The sequence below is a fragment of the Ursus arctos genome, unplaced genomic scaffold (genome assembly GCF_023065955.2).
Source record: "Ursus arctos isolate Adak ecotype North America unplaced genomic scaffold, UrsArc2.0 scaffold_14, whole genome shotgun sequence".
NCBI lineage: Eukaryota > Metazoa > Chordata > Mammalia > Carnivora > Ursidae > Ursus > Ursus arctos.
In genome coordinates, this window is record NW_026622808.1 from 35365832 (window position 1) to 35391205 (window position 25374).

The window sequence follows — 25374 nt, forward strand, 5'->3', positions numbered from 1 at the left end:
AGAAAAATTTCAGAATCTGAATATGATATCACAGAAATCTACGCTTAAAACTACTAAAGATAGTTATGTTTTCTTTAGATCTCACTTATGGGGGTCAAACTTCAAAATGCAGACTCAGAAATCCCATTCTGAACCCATGAGCTTAAAAAATCTCTCCAATAATCAACTCAAAATGAAATCGCTCCTCATTCCAGGAATATCACGCAGAACAATTCAAGGCTTCTTTCTTGGTCCAGGTAAGCTCTCTTCCCTTCCTCCTTCCAGGATATAACCCCCAATCATTGGACTTTTCTGTATGAAGCCACAAAAACTCAAATCTGACAGTGGGTCTAGGGCAGATTTTTATGAGTTTTTTAAAGAGGAAGGAAAGGTTTTTTTTTTTTTTACTGAATTTTAGGGAAAATGCCAACGAAGTAAAAGAATGGAGAGTGGGATAGCTCTGACACCAAGCAGCTTTGAATGGGACATAACCAAAATGTGGAATCTGGGGGCGCCTGGGTGGCTCGATTGGTTAAGTGTCTACCTTCAGCTCATGTCATGATTCCGAGGTCCTGGGACTGAGACCCGCATTGGGTTCCCTACTCAGCGGAGAGTCTGCTTTTCCCTCTGCCGTTCCCCCTGCTTGTGTTCTCTCTCTCTCAAATAAATAAATAAAATCTTTAAAAAAAAATGTGAAATCTGAATTTATTTAAGAGACTGTTCTAATAACTGAAATGTACTGTTTTAGAACTTTTGTTACCAATTTGTATCATTCACTGTTTAAGAGTAATGTGTTCTCTGGTTTTGATCCTCAAAGGCAAGCAAAACTTTTGTTGTTAGAGTCACTTACAACCTTCTCTGAAAATACCCAATTTTGTTATTTTGTTGACATCTTTCTGATCCTTACATTGCCTTTGACACTGAGAACTACTGGCCCATTAGTTTTAATCTGGCTATCAGAAAAACTGAGTTAAATTTCATATTCTTCTATAATAACTGTATTAGCTTGGGTGGTTTGGTGTATTTGCTTATCTTTTTCCAATATGGATGGTGAACTTTATTATATCCGTGACTTCTGAAAGCAACTTCAAATGCTTTCTGAAAGGAGATAAACTCTACATTACAAAAAGACAGAAACCATATTCCCCTACTGTTTTCAATGTGATTTGCTTTTCAGATTCTTCATAGAACCCCTCTATGTATCTTACCTATCCTCCTCTCTCAGACCAGTAACTGTAAATAGTTTGTTTCTCTTCCCCATTTTGGGAAAGGTGCATTAATCTCCGACCTTGTAACTGGCATACTCATCCTTCTTTTTTTAATCAACACCTTTAAACATACTGAAGTAAAATATATGTTAAGGGAGTTCAAAACCAGGGCTGTTTATTATTGTGACGGGTGCCACACTTAAGGGGACACCAATTCAGATAACAGACATTGTTATAATAAACATGCAGTTCTAGAATCTTACAGGAGATGGGCCATGAAGGGTTCTGTGCTAACAAAATCATTATATTACAGCAATTTTCCAACAAATGGAAATGTCTTGAGAAATAGTTGCTTTTCCTAACTTGCACAAAGATTAGAAGCTAAAGGAGCCTCTGTTCTGAATCTGATTTTCCAGGGGCAGCACTACCACTACCCTGCTGACTCCAAGCTCTGCTTCTCTTAGTTTATCACCAAGTTCTAGAGAAACCTCCAGAGCACTTCTGGATCTGATCTTTCAATTTTTCATGCCACAGTGTTAGTCCTCACCCTCATGCTCTGAGGCTAAGTTTTCAAATGTCCTTAACATTATACCTCCTCTGAAGCTTTTATTATTGTATGTATTCACATTTGCATATATACACACACAATTCCCATTTATGGTTACAGCTAACACTTCTACCACGTGCCAGGGGCTGTGCTAGTAAAGCACTATATGTGTGACCTCATTTAATCCTCAAGCTCTAAGAACCAGGTACACTTATTATCCCAACTTTGCAGCTGGGAAACTGGAGGATTACAGGGGTCAAGTAAATACCTAAGGTCGTAAAGTGAGCAATCAGAACTAAGACCTGAACCAGCTGATAATCACCACGCTGCTTTTATAATGTCCTTCTCTTTCCCAAAAGCCGGCACTTACCATGGGCCTCTCTACCCTGTTCATAGGCTCCCAGGTCTCCCAGCATTTAACTCCCTGGTCCTAGAGTTTCAGTGGTGTCTGCTGTTAAGCTAAGTAAACCCAAAGGTTCTCTCCTTTACAAGGCTTGCTACATTCATTGCATCTTCAAGTCTTCAAGGAATAAAAACCTTTTAATAAGTAGAACCTTTTAATAAATAAACCTTTTTTAATGAGTTTCCCAGACTAGTAACATCGGACTAAAAACAAAATGAAATCTGCCGAGTCTTGATGTCAACAGGAACTACTTCCAGAAAATAATCAGAGTTGCATTTATTGAGTACTAACTGCATCTAAGCCCAGTTTTAAGGGCTTTAAACACATCAACCACTCAGGTCCTCATGATGATCTTACGAAGGTATAGTTATTGACTCACTTTTCAGATGAGGAAATTGAGGTGAGGCTGAGATCCCAGAGCTAATTAGAATAACTAGGATTTGAACTTGGGCAGTTAGGTTCTAGAGCTTGGGGTTATAATACTATTCCAGATGCCCCACATTTCTATTTCTACTACTACCCGGAGTTAGTGCCACATACACTATGAACGATGTAAGAGAAATATAAGCCATAGTCTTTTTCTTAAATTTATGATCTAAGAAAATTTTTCTTAAGGAAAATATTAGGAAGAAGATAATGGTAACACAGTAATTTTGCAGAGTAAACTGCATTTGGGAGCAACATGCAGATAACTTTAGAGCATCTAACTTGGAAAGAAATGAATGATCGGGAAATCGTATTTCCTAGAGCTCTTTGCAGTCATGCATGTAGTTCCACCAAACTACACAACTGTATACCTTGTGCAATTGTTCTATGATATTGCTCCCACATAATTTCACTTGTTTTCAACCTGCCTTTCTTCCTGGCCAGTAAGTTCCTGGCACGTAGGAGGTGATGCCTAAACATTTTCCTTTACGGCCTGTAAGAGGGGAGTCTGGTGTTCTGCAAGCAATTGACACTCCATGAACGCCAGAAGGCTAAGGTGAAAATAAAAGCACCACACGATGATGACTAAGACTATAACATGGCAACATAGGCTGTTTTTAAAATCATAAGTGACATGCAGAAGAATGGATGCTTTCAAAGAAATAAAACATGGGCAAGATCAGAGACTGATGAAATGTATTCATGCTCAAAATGCGCGAACCCGATGCACAGGTGCCAACTCAGGCTGACATCACTCGGATTGTCAACACTGGTTTTGATCCTTCCACCACCCCCCAATGTGTAAAAGACATTCCTGAAAGGGCATCAGTGTCCACCGGCTTCTGGACGCTGGCGATGCCGTCCCAGTCTCAGCCTCTACCTTCTGCTGCACAAGCACCATGACTGGTGAGAGGGCTTGTGGCTGCCAGCAAAGCTAGTGACAAATCAACGCTTCAGAACATACCGAGGCGAGCTAATTCTGAATTTATTCTACCAACCGTACTTCTAAACTCTACTGCTTTCTTTATTCATAAAACAAACTGGCACCCAAATAAAAACTTATTTCACATGCTTAAGACTTCACTTGTCGCCTAATCAGTACTGACCATGCCACAGAAGTTATACTTTTAAAAATACGTTTAGGCATAAAAAAGGACTGCACACCTGGAGAGCCTCCTGAGACCCAACATCTCACTGTCAAGAGTGTTCCTGGGAAAGCAGAAACAAACATTACACGTGAAGAGAAACAACACAAGCAACATCGGAGGGTCATGTATAAACCAAATACGGTTGAGGAAAAAAAGGATTATTCAATCCAAAGGATAAAAGATATTAAGAATACTTGGAACATTTTAACATGGAAGACAGCAGGTAGACTTTTGGGCAAAGGGGTGGGGGAGAAGAATGCACTCCCGGAATGAAGAGAACATACATCAATTTTTTTCACACTCTTTGATATTAAAAAAAAATAAGGCAAAGATAGAATCAAACACCGTATTTAGGAGTCAAGTGGTACTTGGAAAACCTGGCCCTGACTTCACTGGACAAGCTGAACTTAACCTACTAGGCAGCTGTATTTGCCTGAATTCCGGAAAAGTCTATTTCTCATTAGCAAAACCTCTTAACATAATGAGCTACCTTCTAAAAGGCTCGTTAACGCTTCTTTCTTTGCCACACAGTTCAAAGTATAGGACTTGCTTCTTTCGACCTCTAACCTCTTAATAATGTCCACTCATGCCTGTATTTCAAAGCAGGTACGTTCTTTTATTGCTCTAGCTATGATTTAAATTTGTTCTTATTTGTGTTTTTCATTTTATTATTCAAAACACCTCCTAGGAAACCTGTTCACAGAGACGTTTTATCTGAAGTAGGATTTTATGATTTCAACAACATAATGCTTAGTTTTCTTTCTGCGGGAGGTTTTAGAGTAATAACTTCCCAGTGATTTACTTGGGTTGTCCCACCAACTACAAGCCACAGAGACAGAGAGGTCATTTTTAAGGATCTGGCCTGGACTAATGCTTCCTCAGAACTGCTGTAACACTCAACTAGTTTCAGATCTCTGTTTCCATTCAGTGTTGGCACTAACTGTACCATCACTTTTGCCTCCATTACCTTCTTTGCCTTAGAAGTTTTTATCTTTGATGGGTGACTGATCTGGAAAACACAGGTGATGCTGTAGTAGAGTACATAATTACACTCAAAGATGTCCTTGATTTGATGTCTCTGATCTGCTTTCACATTTTTCCTCCGTTGCCCCTGGTATAACAAGGAATTAAGAACTTGGAAGGATGAAATTCATAGGCCAGTAATGGAGGAGACTCACATCTCAGGGTACACCAATCAATTTAGTTACTATGGCATAGCACAGCAGTTACTCTCAAAGCTAAAAGAATTTTCCCAAATGCTATTTATAAGAGGAAAAGATAGGACAGCTTCTCTTTTGTAAACCACTTTTTAAAATCCTCTGGTCTCAGTGGATCTATTAATGCGTGAACAAAACAGTGTCAACAGTTACTAGTGACTTCTTCGTTCAACTCTGGATCTGCCCCCGCTATTAGTGATTAGCTTATTTCTTGTTTAAGGTGTCTTCCCTGGAGCGACCGCCGCTACAAAGATGGTGAGACAGTTAAGGCTGAGGGAGAATATGATGTTCCACAAAGATCGAGCCAGGGAAACTGTGTGTGGGAGGCGTAGACAAAAGAGACGTTCTTGCAGGATTCTTTACAGGAGTCCAGCTTCAGAGTCTTACAGTGAGGTCCCCTTCCATAGAACCCATGAGAGAAAGGAAGGGTGAGGGCAGTTGGGAGAAAAATTAGAAAGAGAAAAACCAAACATCCAGCTTAGTATTTTATGAACTACAAGAAGTTATGACTTCGTAGTTTACAATATGACATCCTTAAAATGGCAAACAAAGATCAGATTAATAAGGAAAAACAAAGATGTAAGAGTATCAGCGATTTACTTCACTGCAGTGATAGTACTGAATTTTTTTGCAATTCACCACGTAGAAATTACCTAAATTAGATTTAAGTGGCACTCCTGAAATGCCACATTAAAGCAAAATGGCCCAGACAGCCAACAGAGTAACATACTTGGCCGAGCCACGTAAGCAGTTGTCACTTTTATCCGTGCGGTCTACAGCCATTATGGGACTTGCACCAACAGCAGTGCTGATCATGAGTCACGAATGAATTCTAATAGAAGATCTGTTAGCACATAATCACAGCTTGTAAGAGAATTCATACCTGACAGCTTAAAAACACATTTTCCTGCACTTATCAAAAACAAAATAATAGAAACAGAGGTGTCTCCATCTATGAGAAGAATATGTACCTTTTTCTTTTGGCGCTACCAGCATCCGAGGTGGCTGAAGAAATCATGCTGTCTCCATCCTCAATGTCGTCCCTCCTGGCAAGCTCCTTCTTCTTGGCCTGAAACAGAGCAGACCCTGGGAGTCAAGCTCACCCTGCTGAATGCTCCCAGAATATATGAATATTAAACAGCTAGACGTATCAGATTTTCTTAGAAAAAGACAACCATATGCAAGATGCACAAAATTAAAGAGTCAGTAAACATATTTTTCAATAACCCAGTTTAACAAAAGCCTACATGACCTACAGAAAAGTAGGTTAAAAACTGGATCCAGAGGGTTGACGAATCAATACACTAGCTCAACTGCAAGACTACAAAGGCACAGTCTTGTTAAAAGCGCTGAGGCAAGTCGTAGGGGTGTCCTGCCATTTTTACATAACTCGAAGACAGTCTTTGGTACCCTGGACTTCTTCAGCGACAGTGGGGCTAAGAAGAAAGTTTAACGTGAGAGGTGAAAGAAGATCTACTTTCAACACATGCATTTTTAAAGACCTTCTGCCAAACAGCTGAAAGTCCAACCATCGCAGACTTAGGGAACGCACGCACAGTGCTGAAAGGAAATACGTGAAATGCGCAGCATCGATGCCAGGATCGACTACACAGAATGAAGATTCTCCAGGGGAGCTAAAATTGCTTTCGTTGCTTCCTTGCTCTGAGTTTCTCTTTCCAGAAAGATTCTACCCAAAATTGAGACACAATTTGTATTTCATATCTATGCCTTTCTTCAAAACCCCTAGATCACCCATGACTTTCCATGCCCACTAAGACATGCTCTCAGAAAGGATCTGATACATTCTTGAACATTGTACAATGATTAATTAGCTTTAAGACGTTCTTTCTCCTAGGACCAATCCTACCTTAACAGACACAAAGTTTAGAGCCTAAGAAATAAAATCTAAGTGATAGAGTATTGTCTATGACTGGAGGGAAACTTCCTGAGGACCCTAAAATTACTCCGCAGGCACAAATCCCTGCTCCTTCCACTCACAAACCTAACCCAGGCTAAATTATTATTATTATTATTTTAAAGATTTTGTTTATTTATTTGACAGAGATAGAGACAGCCAGCGAGAGAGGGAACACAAGCAGGGGGAGTGGGAGAGGAAGAAGCAGGCTCCTAGCGGAGGAGCCTGATGTGGGGCTCGATCCCAGAACGCTGGGATCACGCCCTGAGCCGAAGGCAGGCGCTTAACCGCTGTGCCACCCAGGCGCCCCACCCCAGGCTAAATTATTATTTCTACTCTACATGGTCCTGACAACTCTAAAAAAGTACTCAGCAGTACTTGTGGTTGAAATAAATGATGCGATAATGCTGGGAAAAATCACGCATCTCAAAAGTACACACTCAAAGTTTGTAAAATTATTTCAATTATACATACCACAGCTAAGCAAATCCAAGGAATCATACCTGCATGACCTGCTGCAATTTCAGAACTCGCTTGTAGATGGCTGAATTGGGAACATTATAGCGTTTGGCATTTTCAAACATTAAATTCAGATCACACTCCAAATGATCTAGAGTTTCATATTCTTGGTTCTTTAGCTTTGTCCTGTGAAAGACAAACACATGGCTACAATTTACCATTATGAAAATGATGAAACACCCTTACTGAAAGTCCAGTACAAAAGTCCTAACAAGCACTAGCTGACCTCTACTGGTGATACTGATGAGAGAGCTAGAAGGGGCACCTTCAAGATAGAAAGGGGGCAAAAGCACCATTGTATTTAGGCAGTATGACAGTCTACCTGAAAATCCAGAAGAACAAAACATATAAGAAGTAATAAGAGGACGTAGGTGCCAAGGTGGTCGATTACAAAGCAAATATATTAGCAAAAAACCCTAATGGAAAACTTCTGTTAGTGGTTAACATGCAAACCCGACTAAGAGAAAAAAAATCAGGGAGGTTTTAAGATACCTTAATGAACCATGGTGATCTAGCCACTTCTGAAAATAAGAGGCCATTCCAGTTCATGAACGTTAATGAAAAGAGAATGCACTCACAACACCATGAAAGGGGATCTATATGTGTGTACATATATATGCACACATATATGTATACATATACACACACACACACAACAAAGAGGTCGTAAGACGGTAAATGAGAGGCAGATACGTCAGAGCCCACTCACTACTTTTCTTCTAATACAAACACTTGTGACTAATTATGATGGCTTAAAATTGACATTACTTATTTTACTTAAAAGTCTTAAGAATTCTGGTATCTTTCAGACACTATGGCTACTGCTAATAACAACTCTCATAAAGTCCCTTATACATTTTAAAGATTTATTTATTATTTGAGAGAGAGAGAGAGAGGACAGAGCATGAGCAGGAGGGGCAGGGTGAGAGAGAATCTCAAGCAGCCTCTGCACTGAGCACAGAGCCCGACGGGCTAGATCCCAAGACCCTGAGATCACGACTGAGCCGAAACCAAAGTGTCAGATGCTTAACTGACTGAGCCACACAGGCATCCCTACAGTTTTTTTAAAAAGATGTATTTATTTATTTGAGAGAGAGAGAGAGTGCACGGGAGTGTATGCAGAGGGAGAAGGGCAGAGGGCGAGAGAGACTCTCAAGCAGACTCCCTGCTGAGTGGGGAGCCCGAGGCAGGGTTCGATCCCACAATCCTGAGATCATGATCTGAGCTGAAATCAAGAGTCGGATGCCTAACCAACTGAGCCACCCAGATGCCCCACGTCCCTCATAGATTTTACACAAAGTGAAAAGTCACAGTTTGCCCTAACTCTGTAGGCACATAGGATGGACTTTTAAATCTTTTGACTAAAGCACTTGCACACCATATGCAGATTCCATGCACTGCTTAAAAAGATACGAATGTCTGAGAACATCTCGGGAGTGAAGCAAACAACTACGCACAAACTCAGCTCTCAGTACCAGCCTACGTGGCTCGCACCCAGAATTTAAATTACAGCCTCAGACTTATTTCTGCTAAGTCTAAGAGTAATGTGCTGAGTATTCTCAATATCCACCAAGAACAGACGTGGAACTCAAACTTATAAATGACAATCTATAATAAATCTGCACATATTTATCAGATCGATGCTCGTCAAGGTTGGAGGGGGGCAGGATAGGCACAATGGGAAATAAAAGATGGGGATGATAAGCCCCAGCACAGTGGAAGGTGGCATATGGAGCCACACTGTCTAGCTCCTGCCCACTCTTTCATTTTTCTTTTTTTTTTTTTAATTTTAGAGAAAGAGAGCGAGAGAGCACGTGTGCATGGGGGGTAGGGACAGAGAGACAGAAAGTCCTAAGCAGACTCCTTGCTGAGCGTGGAGCCCGAGGTGGGGCTCGATCCCAGGACCCTGAGATCACAACCTGAGCCAAAATCAAGAGTCAGATGCTTAACCGATTGCACCACCCAGGCACCCCTATTTTTGTTGCTTTTGATGACACTGAACTATCATCCTTCTGCCAACAAATCTTCCTAGGACTGTGCTGTAGAGTGCATTAGCCACTAGCCACATGTGGCTATTTAAATTGAAATAAAATTTAAAATCTACTTCCTTCTTTACACCAGCCACGTTTCAAGTGCTCAACAGTCACATGTGACTAGTGGCCACCATAGTGGACGAGGCAGAGGAAACGTTTCCACCATCATAGGAAGTTCTATTGGGCAGCACTGCTGTAGATTTCCATGTTGCTCTGATGTAGAGACAATGGAAGGTCGTCCAGCTCCTGTCAGGCACCACAGGCCAGGTGTCCTGGGAAAGGAGGTAGATAAGCCATGCTGAAAGCTGACACTTCAGAACTCTAGCGTGCTACCGGCTAGGCCTCAGCCACTTCTCTATTCCTCACACTCCCCTACCTGTGTGCCAGACAACTGTCAAGAAGTAAATTTAAAAAGGGAGAAAGGTGCAGAATTACTGACTTAACCAAGCAAAGTTTCTATTAGAAAATTCTAACTTAGAAGAAGGTTGTAGGCAGGTGATTAAGCTGGCTAAGAATATGTCTTCCCTTACACTAAACTCATTATTTAGACTAAATTAAAAAAGACTGAGGGAGAAAAGAAACTAAGGACAAAAACTGTTGAGTTAATGGGGCGCCTGGGTGGCTCAGTCGTTAGGCATCTGCCTTCGGCTCAGGTCATGATCCCAGAGTCCTGGGATGGAGCCGTGCATCGGGCTCCCTCCTCCGCGGGAAGTCTGCTTCTTCCTCTCCCACTCCCCCTGATTGTGTTCCCTCTCTCACTGTCTCCCTTCAAATAAATAAATAAATAAATAAATAAATAAAATATTTTAAAAAAAATGGTTGAGTTAAAAGGGAACCCCTCAACATCTATAAGACTGTCACTATTTTTTCCAAGGCAAAGAGTATAAAAGACAAATTTCCAGGCTATTTTCTTAATGAATAGCAGCTTTAATTTCCATGATATTTTAAGAGGATCAAATAAACTGACTTTCTATATCTTATTTGGGCACAAAACCTCCAAAGTTGGCATTAAGTAAAAACACCATAAATTTTATTGATCAAATGATGAAAATAGAAGTTATAAATGCAAAACCATGAAACATATGCTGTTAGCAATCTTATTTCATAGAATCCAGCAAGTATAAGCATTTTAATTCCTACTATTTGAAAGGTTAGTTATCTGTCCTGATAAATACCAGCTTACTCTGATTTTGCCCAGTTAGGATATATTTTTACCTTGTTGCCTGTATCTGGGTATACAGAACTTAACCTGCACTGTGAGAGTTACGATATTACTTATTTCCTATTATTTTTAATGATGATGCGGTGGTTTCAGTATTCTGTCTGAATTCCCAATGGTTGATTGACTGATAATTTATTTAAAGTAGCCAGCCTGCTGCCTGCCTGCCTTCCTTCCTTCCACCCTCCCTCCCTCCCTTCCTTTATTTATTCATTTAAAGTAGGCTCCATGCCCAATGTGGGCTTTAACTCATGACCCCGAGATCAAGAGTTGCATGCTTTACCGACTGAGCTAGCCAGGCGCCCCAGATGACTGTTTTAAACAGAAAAGGGAAACCGAGATGAACCATCTTTCAGGCACTGTTCCAGCTAATGGATTCTCTGAGAGCTGCCTATGCTTATTCTGGGGGCTCAACTTTAGATACAAAGTTTAAAGAGTTAAACTGTTGTAATTAAAATATCAATAAAAAGCATAAGCAGAAAGATTTTTGTGCTTTGCTCAGTTGTATGAAAATGAAGTCAGTTTTGAGCTGCATGACTCTTTATAGTCTATAATCTGACACACAAATGCCCAGCTGGAATAGCTTTTGTTTATTTGCCTCGACTCTATTACAGTACAGAGAATATCATTTGTATTTAATCAAATTTATTTCTTACTTTTTATATACAAGTGATATTCAAGACATACTCTAGACATGTGAAAATACTTTTACCTTTAATATCTTATACATTTTAGCAAGGAGATAGATGTGCAGGCTCAACCACAAGAAAATGGATTTCTACTGAGTAATGTAGAAGGCATCTTACCTGATCTGTTGTAGGGATATGGGCATTTTAATTTGCTGATAATAATCAGGGTATTTTTTCTTTGAAGGCAAATGGAAAAAAGGTTCAGCTATTAGCTGCCCTTGGTTATTCCGACAACTCCTAACTGTGTCATAAAGCTGATAAAAAGGATTTGAAACATCCATAAATGAAGTAATGCTCTCTGCTTCTGACTCTCCTTCTTCATAACGTGCAGCTAAAAAAAAAAAAAAAAAAGACAAAAAAGGTATTTATAAGGAGAAAAAAGAACCATACTTTAAAGCTCTTTTAACAACCTTCCAGAGTAAGCTTTGTATGTTTGAAAATACTTATTTAAAAGAAGAGTTCTCAGCCCTCATTAAAGATGCTGTTAGTTGTGCTTAATAGAATTGTATATTTACTTAGAGAAATGTTACATAGAAACAGGATAAAGTGTTACACACAAAAAAATGTTATACTGTTTTTTAAAAGTTACAAAATAGTTTCTCTTTTTAAACGGGGCCTTCTTCAGGGACTCCGTGCTACACGTGTTTGGCCAAGAAAAAAGCAAGTAGCCATACACAGATCTCAGAACTAAAGCAGCAGCACGTACTTTAGGGCAGCATAAATGTATACTGATATTGGGCTGATACTGGTAAATCAGGTTTTGCTTTAAGTCTCTGTGATTTTGCTCCACTGATCTACAGCAACCCTTAAGAATGATTTCTTCCCTTATTGAGAGAATTTTTAGGTAAAAGCTAATCATAAAAACACCAAAACAAAATGCAATCATTTTTACAGAAAAACAAAATACACTCTTCATTTCCCTAAAATTTTCAACAGTGTATAAGGACCATAATTTAAGTTTTTCTTGATGGATCTGTATAATCAAAATCGCTACTGCTCCTGGGCTAGGAGCGACAATCATTTAGTAAGTACTTAGTTACAGTGTTAAGAGATGGACAGGCACCAGTCTCTGGAGAGTTGAGAGGATGTGGATCTCAGCACGGAGCCAGAAGCAAAGAGAGGATCCGAAACTCGTCTTCTCTGACCCTACTACTGCTGATCTTCTCCATAAAGAGCTTGCACATATTTAGTTGGATTTATATCTAGATATGTTTTGTTGCTATTGTAAAGTGTACCTTTTAAAAAATTGTATTTTCTTTTTGTGGCTGATTCCAGAAATGAAACAGATTTTTGTATAATGATCTTATATCTAGCACCTTATTATTCTTATTAATTCCAATAAAGACCTGTACAGTCTTTTGAGTAAAAAACTCAAAAAACAATCTTTCAACTGCAATTCTTATAGATCTTCTTTTCTGATTCTTACTCCCTCATTGTCAGTATCGGCTGGCTAGTACTTTGACCAAAAGAGGTGGCATTTTCACTTATGGTAAAGGGAATGCTGCACATATTTCTCCACTAAAAACAAGTGCTCTTTATCAAGTTAGGAAAGATCCCCTTCTATTTCTAATTTGTTAAGTTTTCATCATGAATGGGAATTGAAGCATTGATCAAATGCATCTGCTGAGCCAATGATACAGCTTTACTAAGTGTTAACATAGTGAATGATACTTTCACTTTTCCGAATGCTGAAGTGACCTAGTATTCCTGGAGTAACCCAACTGTGTCATCATGCATTATCTTTTATATATGCTGCTAGATACAGTGTGCTTCTTTTCATTGAGTTTGGGTATCTAGGTTCTATCATTTTTACAGAATGAACTAGGGAGCTCTTTTTCTATTCTCTGCAGGAGTTTGTATATAATTCTGTTCCTTGAATGTTTGGTCTGGTGTTTTCTATGGGGAAAGATTTGTAATAATTTAATTTCTTTAATGGTGATAAGACTAATCAGTCTTTCTATTCTTGAATCAGTTTTAGGCATTTATCACATTCTAGGAATTTGCCCATTTCATCTAAATGTTCAAATTTGTTTGCGTAAAGCTGTTCATACATTCTTTTTAATCTGTATGCTCCCTCTTTCCCCTAATATGTTTTATTTGTGCCTTCTGTTTCTTTCTTGATAATTTGCCTACTCTATTAATAGTTTTAACAGAAAAGCTTTGACTTTATTGATCTTTTCTACCATAGGTTTCTTTTCTAACAAATTCATTTCTGCTCTTGGCTTTCTTTTTACCTTTACTTCTAATGTCTTTGCTTTTATTCTCTCATTATTTACTTATGTTGGATGCTTATTAGTTCATTGACTTTTTTCTTTAATTCATTTGAGAGAGAGTAAGAGTGAGAGAGATCACAGAGGGAGCATGAGAAGCAGACTCGCTGCTGAGCAGAGAGCCTGATGTGGGGTGAATCCCTGGACCCTGCGATCATGACCTAAGCTGAAGGCAGATGCTTAACTGACTGAGCCACCCAGGCACCCCTAGTTCATTGACTTTAAGCTGCTTTTCTAAACAGACACATTAAGACCTGTAACTTTCCTTCCAAAGTACAGCTTTAGCTTTTTGTCCCCACTGTTTTGATATGTTATTTTCATTATTGCTATTGTTTAGTCTCAGGTCATTAAATTTCTATTATAATTTTTCCTTTTTAAAAAGAGAAACCCAAACATTTGGAGACTTGTATTTCCTGAGTGTTTGGGTTTTTAACTTTTACCTTTTCAAGATTAGGTGCTTATCATAGCTGCGTTATGGTCAGAAATATGTCTGTAAAATACCCAACTTTCAAACTGGTTGAAATTTGTTTCATGGCTAAGTACATGATCAGTTTTTGTGATTGTTCTACAAGAATCAGAGAAGAACATGTATTTTCTAACTGCAGAATATTTGCCTGTTTATATCCATCTTGTTGTGTTAGCTAATAGCTTATCCAAGTCCTAATCCACAGAACCTGTGAATATTACCCTATATGGCAAAAGAGACTTTGTAGATATGATTAAGTTAAGGATCTTAAACTTGGGAGACGATCCTGGATTAAACTGAGCACTAAATGTAATTGCAAGGGTCTTTATAAGAGGCAGGCAAGGTAAAGGAGAAAGGAGATGGGATGACAGATAGAATGGGAGTGCTGCCACTTTTTTTTTTTTAAGATTTTATTTATTTATTTGACAGAGAGAGACAGTGAGAGAGGGAACACAAGCAGGGGGAGTGGGAGAGGGAGAAGCAGGCTTCCCGCTGAGCGGGGAGCCCGATGCGGGACTCGATCCCAGGAGCCTGGGATCGTGACCTGAGCTGAAGGCAGACGCTTAATGACTGAGCCACCCAGGCGCCCCAAGGGAGTGCTGCATTTTGAACAGAGAGGAAGGAGCCGTGAGCCAAGGCATACAGGTAGCTTCTAGAAATTACAAAAGGAGAGGAAACATTTTATCCCCTAGAGCCTCCAGAGAACACTGGCCTGCCAACAACTTGATTTTAGACTTCTGACTTCCAGCGTCAAAGAGAATACATTTGTGTTGTTTGAAGCCACTAAGCTTGTGGTAATTTGTTTTCACAGCAATAGGAAACAAATACACTTGTGAGAAATATACTTTGTGTACTCAAATCATCTCTGTTTCATTGGTCTTCTGGCTACTCATCTAGCAATGGAAAGCACTGAACTCCCACTCGAGGGCAATGTTTTCACTTTCTCTGCCGCTTTCTATCTGCTTGTTTTACATATTTTGAGTTTTATAATTTATCTTCCTGATGAAATAAACCTTTTATAATTATTAGGTGAATCCTTTTTATCCTTGGTAATGCTTTCCGTTTGAAAGCCCATTTTATCAGAAGTCAATGTAACTATCCTTTGGTTATTATTTGCCCCGTGAATCTTTTTCCATCCTTTTACATTAAACTTTCCTGTATTTCTACATTTTAGATGTGGCTCTTGTAACCAGCATACACCCTGATTTTTAAAAATATCTAATCTAAAACTGTTATAATTGGCAAATTTGGGTCATTAACACTGACGTGATTTCTGATAGAATTTTTGGAGTTGTTTTTCTCATCTTTATGCTTTCCATTTGTCCCGCTTTTTCTGTTTCTTTTTGCCTTCTTATTTCGTTTTTGTGGGGGAGGACTGAAAGGTTGATCTGTTTTTCTGATCCTATCCCCCACCCCATTTCTGTTCTTAGAGGGACTGCAAGTGGGTGCTCTTCTCTACCTGCTCTGCCGCCTCGCCCCAGGCTGCACAGTGTGGTTTGTCTCTAAAACAAATCACCTCAAGAAGACAGGCCACGCTTTCTGAATTCTTATGCTTTCTTTCCATGGGCTCTTTCTTGTCACTCCAAGATCATCAGTTATTCCTTCTTTGCTATTTTCACTGTGCCCTACCCCAAAGTTGTTTCCAGCAGCAGGAAGCAGAAAACAATTGGATGAGAATCTTGACTAAACCAAGGATAAACAGCTGTGTAGAGCAGCCTCAAAGGTCCACCACACACAAAGTTGACTGGCATCTACTTTGTTTTAATAGCTAAGGTTACTAAGTAAGAACCCTTTTGTGACAAGGTACTATTTATTAGAAAAAAAACCAATAAATACTTTTTAGGCGGGTCTTCCTTCAATTTGTTATGCTACTTACAAGGTTAATGAAGTAACCAAATGTTAGAAGGAAACCTAAACATAACATGTGTGTCACTTTTATAACGAGCGAAAAACAAAGCTAATAAAAACAAATTTTCCTTCAATTTTTGCTAACAACAGACCTGATTTAAGTTAAAAAAATTTCTGTAGATGAGTGTCAAAAAATTAAGTTCACATGCTAATAAGTAGTCTATAGTAACTATGAAACTTCTATAGAAGACTTAGTAGAAAATAAGACACAGGTGGAAAAATCTGTCCTCAAACTTGATTATGAAATCAGAAGATATGCCAGACTAATTTCATGAAACAAATTTTATCTGTACATACAAAAATTATCTGTAGTAAAATAAAGAACACTGTATCACACTACAGAGGAAGACAATGAAATCAAACATACTTCTACAGCTGCTCTTCGCTATTTAATGGACAGAGTACTTTTACATGGATTTTATTGCCCAATGCCCTTTGTTGGACTTGTTTAAATGTCAACTGACTATGCTCCTCTGATTGTAATTTACATCTATCTTTAAATCAGAAGCTCCAACCGAGAAGAAATTATAGCCTACTGAAAATATAAGCCAGTGGCCTGGAAATCTAAGATGGCGTGAACGTCTCCCTCGGGTTTCCCGACGGCATTACTTGTACTCATTATTTATCATTATACGCTTGAAACCAGGATCTGCTAAGGCCAGCAAACCAATTGTTTTTACAGATTTAGATACAAGCTATAACACAAAATAAGATTTTGATAAGTCTGCCAACCAAAGAGTGCAATCAGAACACAACAAAACAGCATTTACTCCAAAACCTGACGAACTCCCAGCCAGACCAAAGTTACTGTAATTTTCCTTCATCAGAAGATCCACTGAGAAGGCATTAACAAGTCACGACCTAACGCCTACCAGCTAAAGCAGCGTCCTCTTCACTTTCTGAGCCATACTGAAGAGCCATGGTAATTGCTGACAAACGACCCCCTTGGACCGTTCTTTTATTACTACAAAGAAAAACAAGCAATCAGAAGACACAGAAAGATGTTATAATAATTTGGTTACTTTACAGGAAACAGAAACTGTTAACAAAGCATTCACATCAAAGAAAAAGAATTTCTATTCAACTGTGTGCTCAACTTATCATCGTACTTTTTATAGTCCCCATAATCAATCTTAGCCAAGACCAGTTTTTTTTCTCTCAAAAAAGAGGGAGTGGTGTAGAAAGCCTAAATAAAGTAGGCTACTTGCAATTGTGTGTTGTTTAAATGCAGCACTACTCCTTATTTTATAAAAAATAAAGATTCACTCATCGTTACTGGTTAATTTTCTTCTAAAATGTTCATATTCTACAATGAACACAAATTCTATTTTGAATACAAAATCTTTCAGTATTTTACCACAATTTATTTTACTGGAAATACTAAAAACTACCTGACAAATAACTTCTGCTTAAGCATTTTCCAGCAGTCAGGTCAGGCTGACTATAAGCACCTCAACATTTTAAATAACATATTTGATAACAATTCTCATAATAACCCAATGATACCCCAAAGAATTACTTCATGATAGCCATCAGGCAAAAGTAGTAAGCCTAGCCTCATAAACAAGGTCAGTTCTCAGACTAAACACACTCACTCTCTCACCGGTAATACTTGCTAGTGGGATTTCTCTCTTCAAGGCTGCCTTTACTGTGCGAAGGACCTGTCAGCCTGGCTGTAGCCAAATTTGATGGAGTCCTATCCAGAGATAAGATAAAAAAAAAAAAAAAAAAAAAACTCAGAAAACTGACAGCTGAAATCAGAATGCTGGGTAAACAAAAAGGAAGCAAGTATTTTTTTTGTTGTTGTTTCTAAGTAGAAAGGCTCAAATATTTCTAAGCCATTACTGTACAGCAGGCTTTGTTCCAAAACCTGAGGACTCTGCCGAAGAGAATGGACAAGGGCTGGTCCTGGAGAGCTTTTGGTACCTGCAGTGACCAAGGATCTGGTAATGAAGGAAATGTCAGGGTCAGAAGAAAGCTTCGACAGCAGCCACCCCAGCTTCCATTTCTCAGAGGAGGAAATGGAATCCCAGAAGTAAGACTTGTTCAAAGTCCTAGGCCTTGCACAAGATGAGACTTCAGATCTCCTGATATCTGGCTAAATGCTCTTGCTGCCAATATAAATATATACTATTATATATTACACACAAATATCATGATACTGTGTATATGCTTATCATATGATATACATTTATATGTAATACATGTTACATATAAATATGAATATACATCTATATAGCAGTAAGAGTAGATAATAGTGTTTAGCCTCAAAAATCGTTTTGTTTTTAATTTTTTTTTAAAAGATTTTATTTATTTGTCAGAGAGCACGAGCAAGCGAGCACAAGCATGGGGAGCAGCAGGCAGAGGGAGAAGCAGACTCTCCTGCTGAGCAAGGAGCCCGACAAGGGACTCGATCCCAGGACCCTGGGATCAAGACCTGAGCTGAAGGCAGACGCTTGACCGACTGAGCCGCCCCGGCATCCCCAAAATCATAAGCTTTCAGCTATAATGAAGGGGCTGAGTCAGAGTTATATCTATTCTCTTCAGCATCACATTATCAACTGTAAATATAACTTTCAAATGCAACATACATCTTGTTTTCCACTGCATTGATTCCACTAGCTAGAAAATTTGGCAAATAATAAAGGCATAAGGGTTTTAGACATTTATTTTTTTATTATTTTTTAGGGATTTTGTTTATTTGAGAGAGAGAGAGAGAAAGCACAAGCAGGGAGAGGGGCAGAAGGAGAAGCAGGTTCCCTGTTGTGCAGGGGGCCTGATGCAGTGTTCGATCCCAGGATCCCGGGATTATGTCCCGAGCCGAAGGCAGATGCTTAACCGACTGAGCCACCCAGGCACCCTGATGATAGACATTTTAAAAACATACCTCATTCGAAGGCTTGACTTAGCCATTTCATGATGTTCAATTTCTGCCTTTTTCATATAAAATATTTTTTTTATAGAATTTGCATCCTGTCAAGATAAAATTACTTGGTTTAGGAAAAAATGGACAGTTTAAAACGCCCTTGGTCATGCACCTGACACTTTCTATGGCACTCTTTCATTTGGAGTAGGCTTCTATTTACCACCCATATAGCTGCATCCTCTAACCTTTTCACCACCTTTGAAAACATAATCACAATTATACATAAAAAGCCTTCTAGCTCTTTCATAATTAGTCAAGTAATGCACAAAGATCTAACAGTGAACAAGGAAAAATGGGTGAAAATACAATGAATTCTGTGTCCACTGACCTAAAAACTGACAGAAAGATACACTTCTAAGATTAAAGACTACGCACACACATTTAGGATGAATGTACTTGCTTAAATCAATAGCATATTAATATATCAAATATAGTTTCCCTTCTAAAATTTATTTTAGGGAAAATAATCAGACCAAAAAGTATAATCTTAATTGCATCAACAAACCATTGGCACTCTATTGTTAATATCCTATCAAAGACTAAGAATACAGGAACTTCACAGCTCATTTTTTTTTTATTTTATTTTATTTATTTATTTGACAGAGACAGAGATAGCCAGCGAGAGAGGGAACACAAGCAGGGGGAGTGGGAGAGAAAGAAGCAGGCTCATAGCGGAGGAGCCTGACATGGGGCTCGATCCCGGAACGCCGGGATCACGCCCTGAGCCGAAGGCAGGTGCTTAACCGCTGTGCCACCCAGGCGCCCCCACAGCTCATTTCTGATTTTCACTCAAAGTTTCTTAAAAGATGAAAGTTTATTAAAATGTGAAAGGTTAACTACCGGAAGCAACTATATTTGAGGGAGCATCCTGAAAGTCTAAATGATTTTACTCCCGAAAGGTTTTCTGAGACTCGTCTGCTAAATTCCCAAAGACATATTAGTTCAAGAAATGTCTATAAGCAACTGTGTTACAGGACTACAAAATTTCTAGGAGAGAATTGCAAAGCAATGAGTCATTTCACATTGTGTGTTGCACTACAGAAACTGCTTTTTATATCTATGAAGTTTAAAGGAGAGACTAAATCAATATTTAACTAAAAAGTAGATCAAAAACAAGCCTTACATCTGGCACAAAGATAAACATGTAAACGAATGTAATAGAACTGAGATTCCAGAAGTAAACCCATAAACCTCCAGTCAACTGATTTTCAACAAGGATGCCAATGCAATTCAATGGGGGAAAGAACAGTCTTTTGAATATAAGGTGCTGGGACAAATGAATATCCTGTGTAGAAGGATGACTGTAGATCCCTACCTCACACCTACCTGAGGTATACAAAAATAAATTCAAAATGGATACATTTAGATTTAAGGGCTAAAACTCTAAAATTCTTAGATGAAAACAAAGCTGTAAATCTTTGTGGCCTTGGATTAAGTAATGCTTTCTTATGTAAGACACTAGAAATACAAGCAACCAAAGAAAAAGCAGATAAACTGGACTTAACAAATTAAAAACTTTGTGTCAAAGGACACTATCATGAAAGTGAAAACAAACCACAGAATGGGAGAAAATACTTGTAAATCATATATCCACTCTAGTGTCCAGACTATATAAAGAAATCGACCAATTTAACAATAAAAAAACAGGTAACCCAATTAAAAAAGGGTAAGGATCCGAGTAAGAAGTTTTTCAAAGAAGATATATGAATGGCCGATGCACAAGATGTTCAACATCACTCATCATCAGACAGATGATATTCGACACACAATGAGATACTATTCACACCCACAAAGATGGCGATCGTAAAAACAAAAATGGAAAACGTGTTGGTGAGAATGCGGAGAAATTACACTTGCACATTTCTAGTGCTAATGTGAAATGGTACAGCTGCCTTAGAAAACAATTTGGTAGTTCCTCAAAAAGTTAAATATATAGTTACCATGTGGACCAGCAATTTCATTCCTAGGTATATACCCAAGAAAAATGAAAATACCACGTCCACACCAAAACTTATACGTGAATGTTCACAGCAGCATTATTTATAATAGCCGTAAAGTGGAAACAACCCAAATGTCTAGCAATTGAATAGTGGGTAACTAAAACATGGTATATAAATGTAATGGAGCATTACTTAGCAGTGAAAAGAATGAAGAAGTGATACATGCTGCAACATGAATGCCTTAAAAGCATCATACTCAGTGCAAGAAGCCTGTCACAAAGGACCACATATTGTATGATTCCATTTATATGAAAAGTCCAGAATAGGCCAATTCAGAGACAAGAAGCAGGCTAAAATGGGAAGACTGGGAGCAAATGGAGTGACCGCTAATTGATTGTGGTCACGGCTGCACAACTCTGAGAATACACTAAAAACTACTAAATTGTACACTTTGAGTGTATGGTATGATGTGAATTTCATCTCAATAAAGCTGTTGTATAAAACTGCAGGCTCTAAGTTAAGGTATCTACTCTTATCAATGAAAACAACAACAGCAAAAAACTAACCTTGAATACTTGAGAACCAGGCTCATTATAAGTTTTGGCATTTTTTGCGAGAAGATCTATATCTTTGGCCATTGCATGAATACTCTTGTAGCTTCCATTCTAGACAACAAAATAAAGCAGTTCCTCTTAATTGAAAGTTAATCAGCATGAACTTTAAAAAAAGAACTCCACATATTTTTAAATTCTCACCATATTCAAAGACTTTATTGGAAAATACAAATGCAAACAATACATAAAGTCATTTTCTCTTTCATAAACTATTACAATTGTCCATTTACACACAAGTTTTTGAGCTAGGTAACAACTAGAGCTATGTTAGTTTCATGAAAACTTATAATTTTTAAAAGTTCGAGTAACGTAAAAGTTGTTTAATTCAGCAAACACACAGTGCTTACTATGTGCCAAGCGCTGTTCTAAGTGCTTCGTGAATACTAATCCACTAAGGTGGACTTAAGGGTGTGAAGTAAAACTCCTCTAGTTTTATAGACCACTAGATAAAAAAGAGGTTAAACGTTTTGAGTACCTACTATGTACTAGGCTCCATATTAGAGCCGTCACATCTTAAAACTCACTCAATCCCAAATAATCCAGAGAGACTTAGAACTGCCTTCAATTTCAAAGAAAAGGAAGGAGGAAGACACTCTAAGGAAAAGGTACGCATGATTAATGAGAAAGACACAGAAACGAACAGACACACTCTAGAGAGAGTGAGAAAACCAAATTAAGTGGAGTGGAGGGTTGGGGAAGGTAGACCCGTAAGCACAGGCTGTATTGGTTAAGGACAAATGCGGCAAAATCCAGACAGTCAGGCAAAGGAGAGTAGCTGGTGACTTGCCAAGTGAGGATACCCAATATCTGAGCACTCTCTGTTCATCTTTTTTTTCTTAAAGATTTTATTTTTAAGTAATCTCTACACTTTACATGGGGCTCGAACTCACAACCCCAAGATCAAGAGTCGCAAGTTCCACTGACTGAGCCAGCCAGGCACCCCTGAGCACCCTCTTTATTTGGAAAAAATTCTAGTACAGGTGGTAAGGAGGAACCTACCTTCCACAACAGAGTGTAACAGTAAGTGGATAATAGCACTGCCAGCAGCCTGGCAGCGAGGGAAAGGGGAGATAATTCATGCTTGAGTCTTGAGAGACTAAAGCAAAGGCAAGGGAAGAGAGAAAATGCATTCCTAACTCCTGCACAGGGCAATAAAGCAGAGGGGAACAGTGGGCCTCCAGGACCCACAGTGGCAAATGACACTGGGAACAGCACTGGCACCACAAAGAGACTGGGCATGACCTCAGCTGTGCCATCATGTCCCTGAGTTCTGCCTACGTCCCTAAGGCTAGTTCTCCTGTCTGCCTTCCCAACAATTCCATGAGCTATCCGGTACTCTTTTCATGGGTTCCTTCTACTGGAGTTATTCAGAGTTGGCTTCTGTTGCACAAGAACTGTGATTTGCTAGCGGAGGCACTAGAAAACAAGTGACAAGGCTCTGGGCTGTGGAATAGAAAGGAAGAACAAAACAGGAAGAAAGCTATGGTCAGGAAGCAACATACAGAAAGGACTAGAGAGCCTTTCATCAGAGAAGTAGGAAAGACTATTAAAAAAATTTGGACATAAGAGGACAAGATCTTGCTTAGGGTGGATGGCAAAAGGAGGTGCTTCTATGGGGCTTTTGGAAGGAAGAACAGACAAGATAAGGAGAGAAGTCTCAGAGAGAAGGCTGGGGTAGGGATATCTAAAGATCTGATTTGAATTTCAGTATTACAAAAACATCTTCCCCCAATGTAGATGTTAGGAACCCAAGGGATTTAGGATCTAGGAGACTAAGTCATTATCAGCAGCAGCTAGGGATCTGCCTTAAAAACCAGGTGATACATTAGAGAATCTTAACATTCTGACATAAAGAATCTTAACATTCTGTGAAAGAGTATTATGGTACCAGTAATTACTACATTGTTACTCTTTACTACTCTTCTAGAATTTTAAAGCCAAGGAAGTTTCTCCCTCCTGGCAAACCACTTGCCTTCAGTCTCATTTCTCAATGAGACCATGTGACACATTAAATTTTCCTTTTTGTTTTATCTACTGGGAGCCCCAAACCCTCCTTACTCTGGGAGGGTCATTAACTCACACTGACCAAGGCCACATCCCATAGGTGCTCTGTGAGGTGCCTCACATACATCATCACTGCCCCCTCCAAGCCTGCAAACTGGTAACACTACACCCAGCATAGAGCAGAGGGAGCAGGCAAGTCACCTGACCAAAGTGACAGAGCTAGTAAGGAGCAGAGCTAGGAAAATAACCCATGTCAGTCCAACTCTAAAAACTGTATTTCTGGTAAGCTTTAGCTCTTTCTCCCTACACCCTCCTTAACCTCTAATTATCAAGTTTTAAATTTCGTCATTCATTCACTCAATAAACATCTACTGAGCACCTACTCTGTGGAGAGGCAGTAATAGTGCAGAGGTTAAGAGCACAGACTCTGGAGCCAGAATGCCTGGATTCAAATCCCAACTCTTGTCCTTACTAGCTGATGGCTTGGGCCAGTGACTTACCATCTCTGTGCTTCGGTTTTCTCATCTGTAAAACAGGAATAATAACAGTATCTACCTCATGGAGTGGCTGTCGGAATGAATTAGCTAATACATACAAAGCACTTAGAACAGAGCAGGCACCTAGCAAAGCCAGGTGAGTGTTAGCTGCTGCTATTGCTGGAGATACAGGGAGGAAGGCACTCGCAGAGAACGAAGTCTCTGTTTGCACTGACCTTACACTCTAACATACACTGAAGGTAACTTATTCTGAGACATCCTAAAACTATTCAGAAGCAGATAAGATAAACAACAAAGCTTTATTGCTAACGGGCCCTTCGCAACCAGAAACGTCTATGCCCAAGTGCTTTTTAATTTTTGTCCTAGGAGCAGGATTTACTAGGCCAATGAAAATTCTGCTTTCCTCCCTATAGATAAAATGCAAAAGGGACACTACGCTACCTCCTCCAAAGCTATAATCAGTTAAACCACTCTAACCTATTTATTATATTGCTAATAACCCCTTACAAAGACATCTGCTTCTGTTTTCTAAAAGCTCCTAGAAAAGACCTCAGGCTGATCTGCCCTAAACCATATATGGTTACATATGATCATCTTCATACCTGTATCCTCTGGGCAATGGTCTTGAGATCTATAGGCTCCTTAATTATTGCATAATAGTCTGGATATTGCTGGAAGACAAAAACCAGGCATGCTAAATAAGAGAAAGTATCCAGGTAATGAGAAAACAAGGAAGCACACTGACAATCTGTTCATCAACTGAACAGCTCTGTCAGCAAGGCTACAGACACAGCTGTACAGCATATTGTTTGTTACAGTTGGAGAAGAATTTGATTTTAACAAGCTTCATGAAATATACAAGAGCATGTTGTACAAGTTTGCAGGTGGTATTTGGTAATTACCATTATCCAACAAATACACAGTAATTTAATGTTTTAAAAAACTCTAAAGTCACAGAATCACAAAATTTAAAATTTAAGGTTCCAACATATTTATGCTTGGAAATGAAAGAGAAGAATGTTTTTGAATGTTCTTATAAACTCTTTTAATTTTGCAATCTAAATCACACAATATTATTGTACTTCATATAAAATTATTTTTGTCATTTTTTAAAAAAGATTTTATTTATTTATTTATTTATTAAAGATTTCATTTATTTATTTGACAGAGAGACAGCCAGCGAGAGAGGGACCACAAGCAGGGGGAACAAGAGAGGAAGAAGCAGGCTCCCAGCAGAGGAGCCTGATGTGCAGCTCCATCCTAGAACACCAAGATTACGCCCTGAGCCGAAGGCAGACGCTTAACGACTGAACCACCCAGGCGCCCCTATTTATTTATTTTAAAGAGAGAGAGCCCACGCACGTGTGCGCCCATGAATGGACCCGGGGGGTGGGGGGAAATCTCAGGCAGACTCCATGCTGACCATGGAGCATGACACAGGGCTCA

At 39.0% G+C, this 25374-nt stretch overlaps 1 protein-coding gene across 28 annotated transcripts in view; it reads right to left on the bottom strand.

The window, feature by feature from the left end:
• The window catches only part of PBRM1 (polybromo 1), a 116013-nt gene that overhangs the window by 61492 nt on the left and 29147 nt on the right, over positions 1 to 25374 (bottom strand). For 14 of the 28 annotated variants that reach the window (XM_026500994.4, XM_026500992.4, XM_044384894.3 and 11 more), the window contains 9 exons: positions 24531 to 24599; positions 21380 to 21478; positions 18835 to 18920; positions 17551 to 17643; positions 16820 to 16911; positions 11421 to 11634; positions 7347 to 7488; positions 5900 to 5997; positions 3728 to 3772 (listed from right to left, as the gene is read on the bottom strand). In XM_026500994.4, the coding sequence (XP_026356779.1) occupies positions 3728 to 3772; positions 5900 to 5997; positions 7347 to 7488; positions 11421 to 11634; positions 16820 to 16911; positions 17551 to 17643; positions 18835 to 18920; positions 21380 to 21478; positions 24531 to 24599 (938 nt within the window). The other 14 variants (XM_057311764.1, XM_057311765.1, XM_057311770.1 and 11 more) reach the window with 3 other exon arrangements.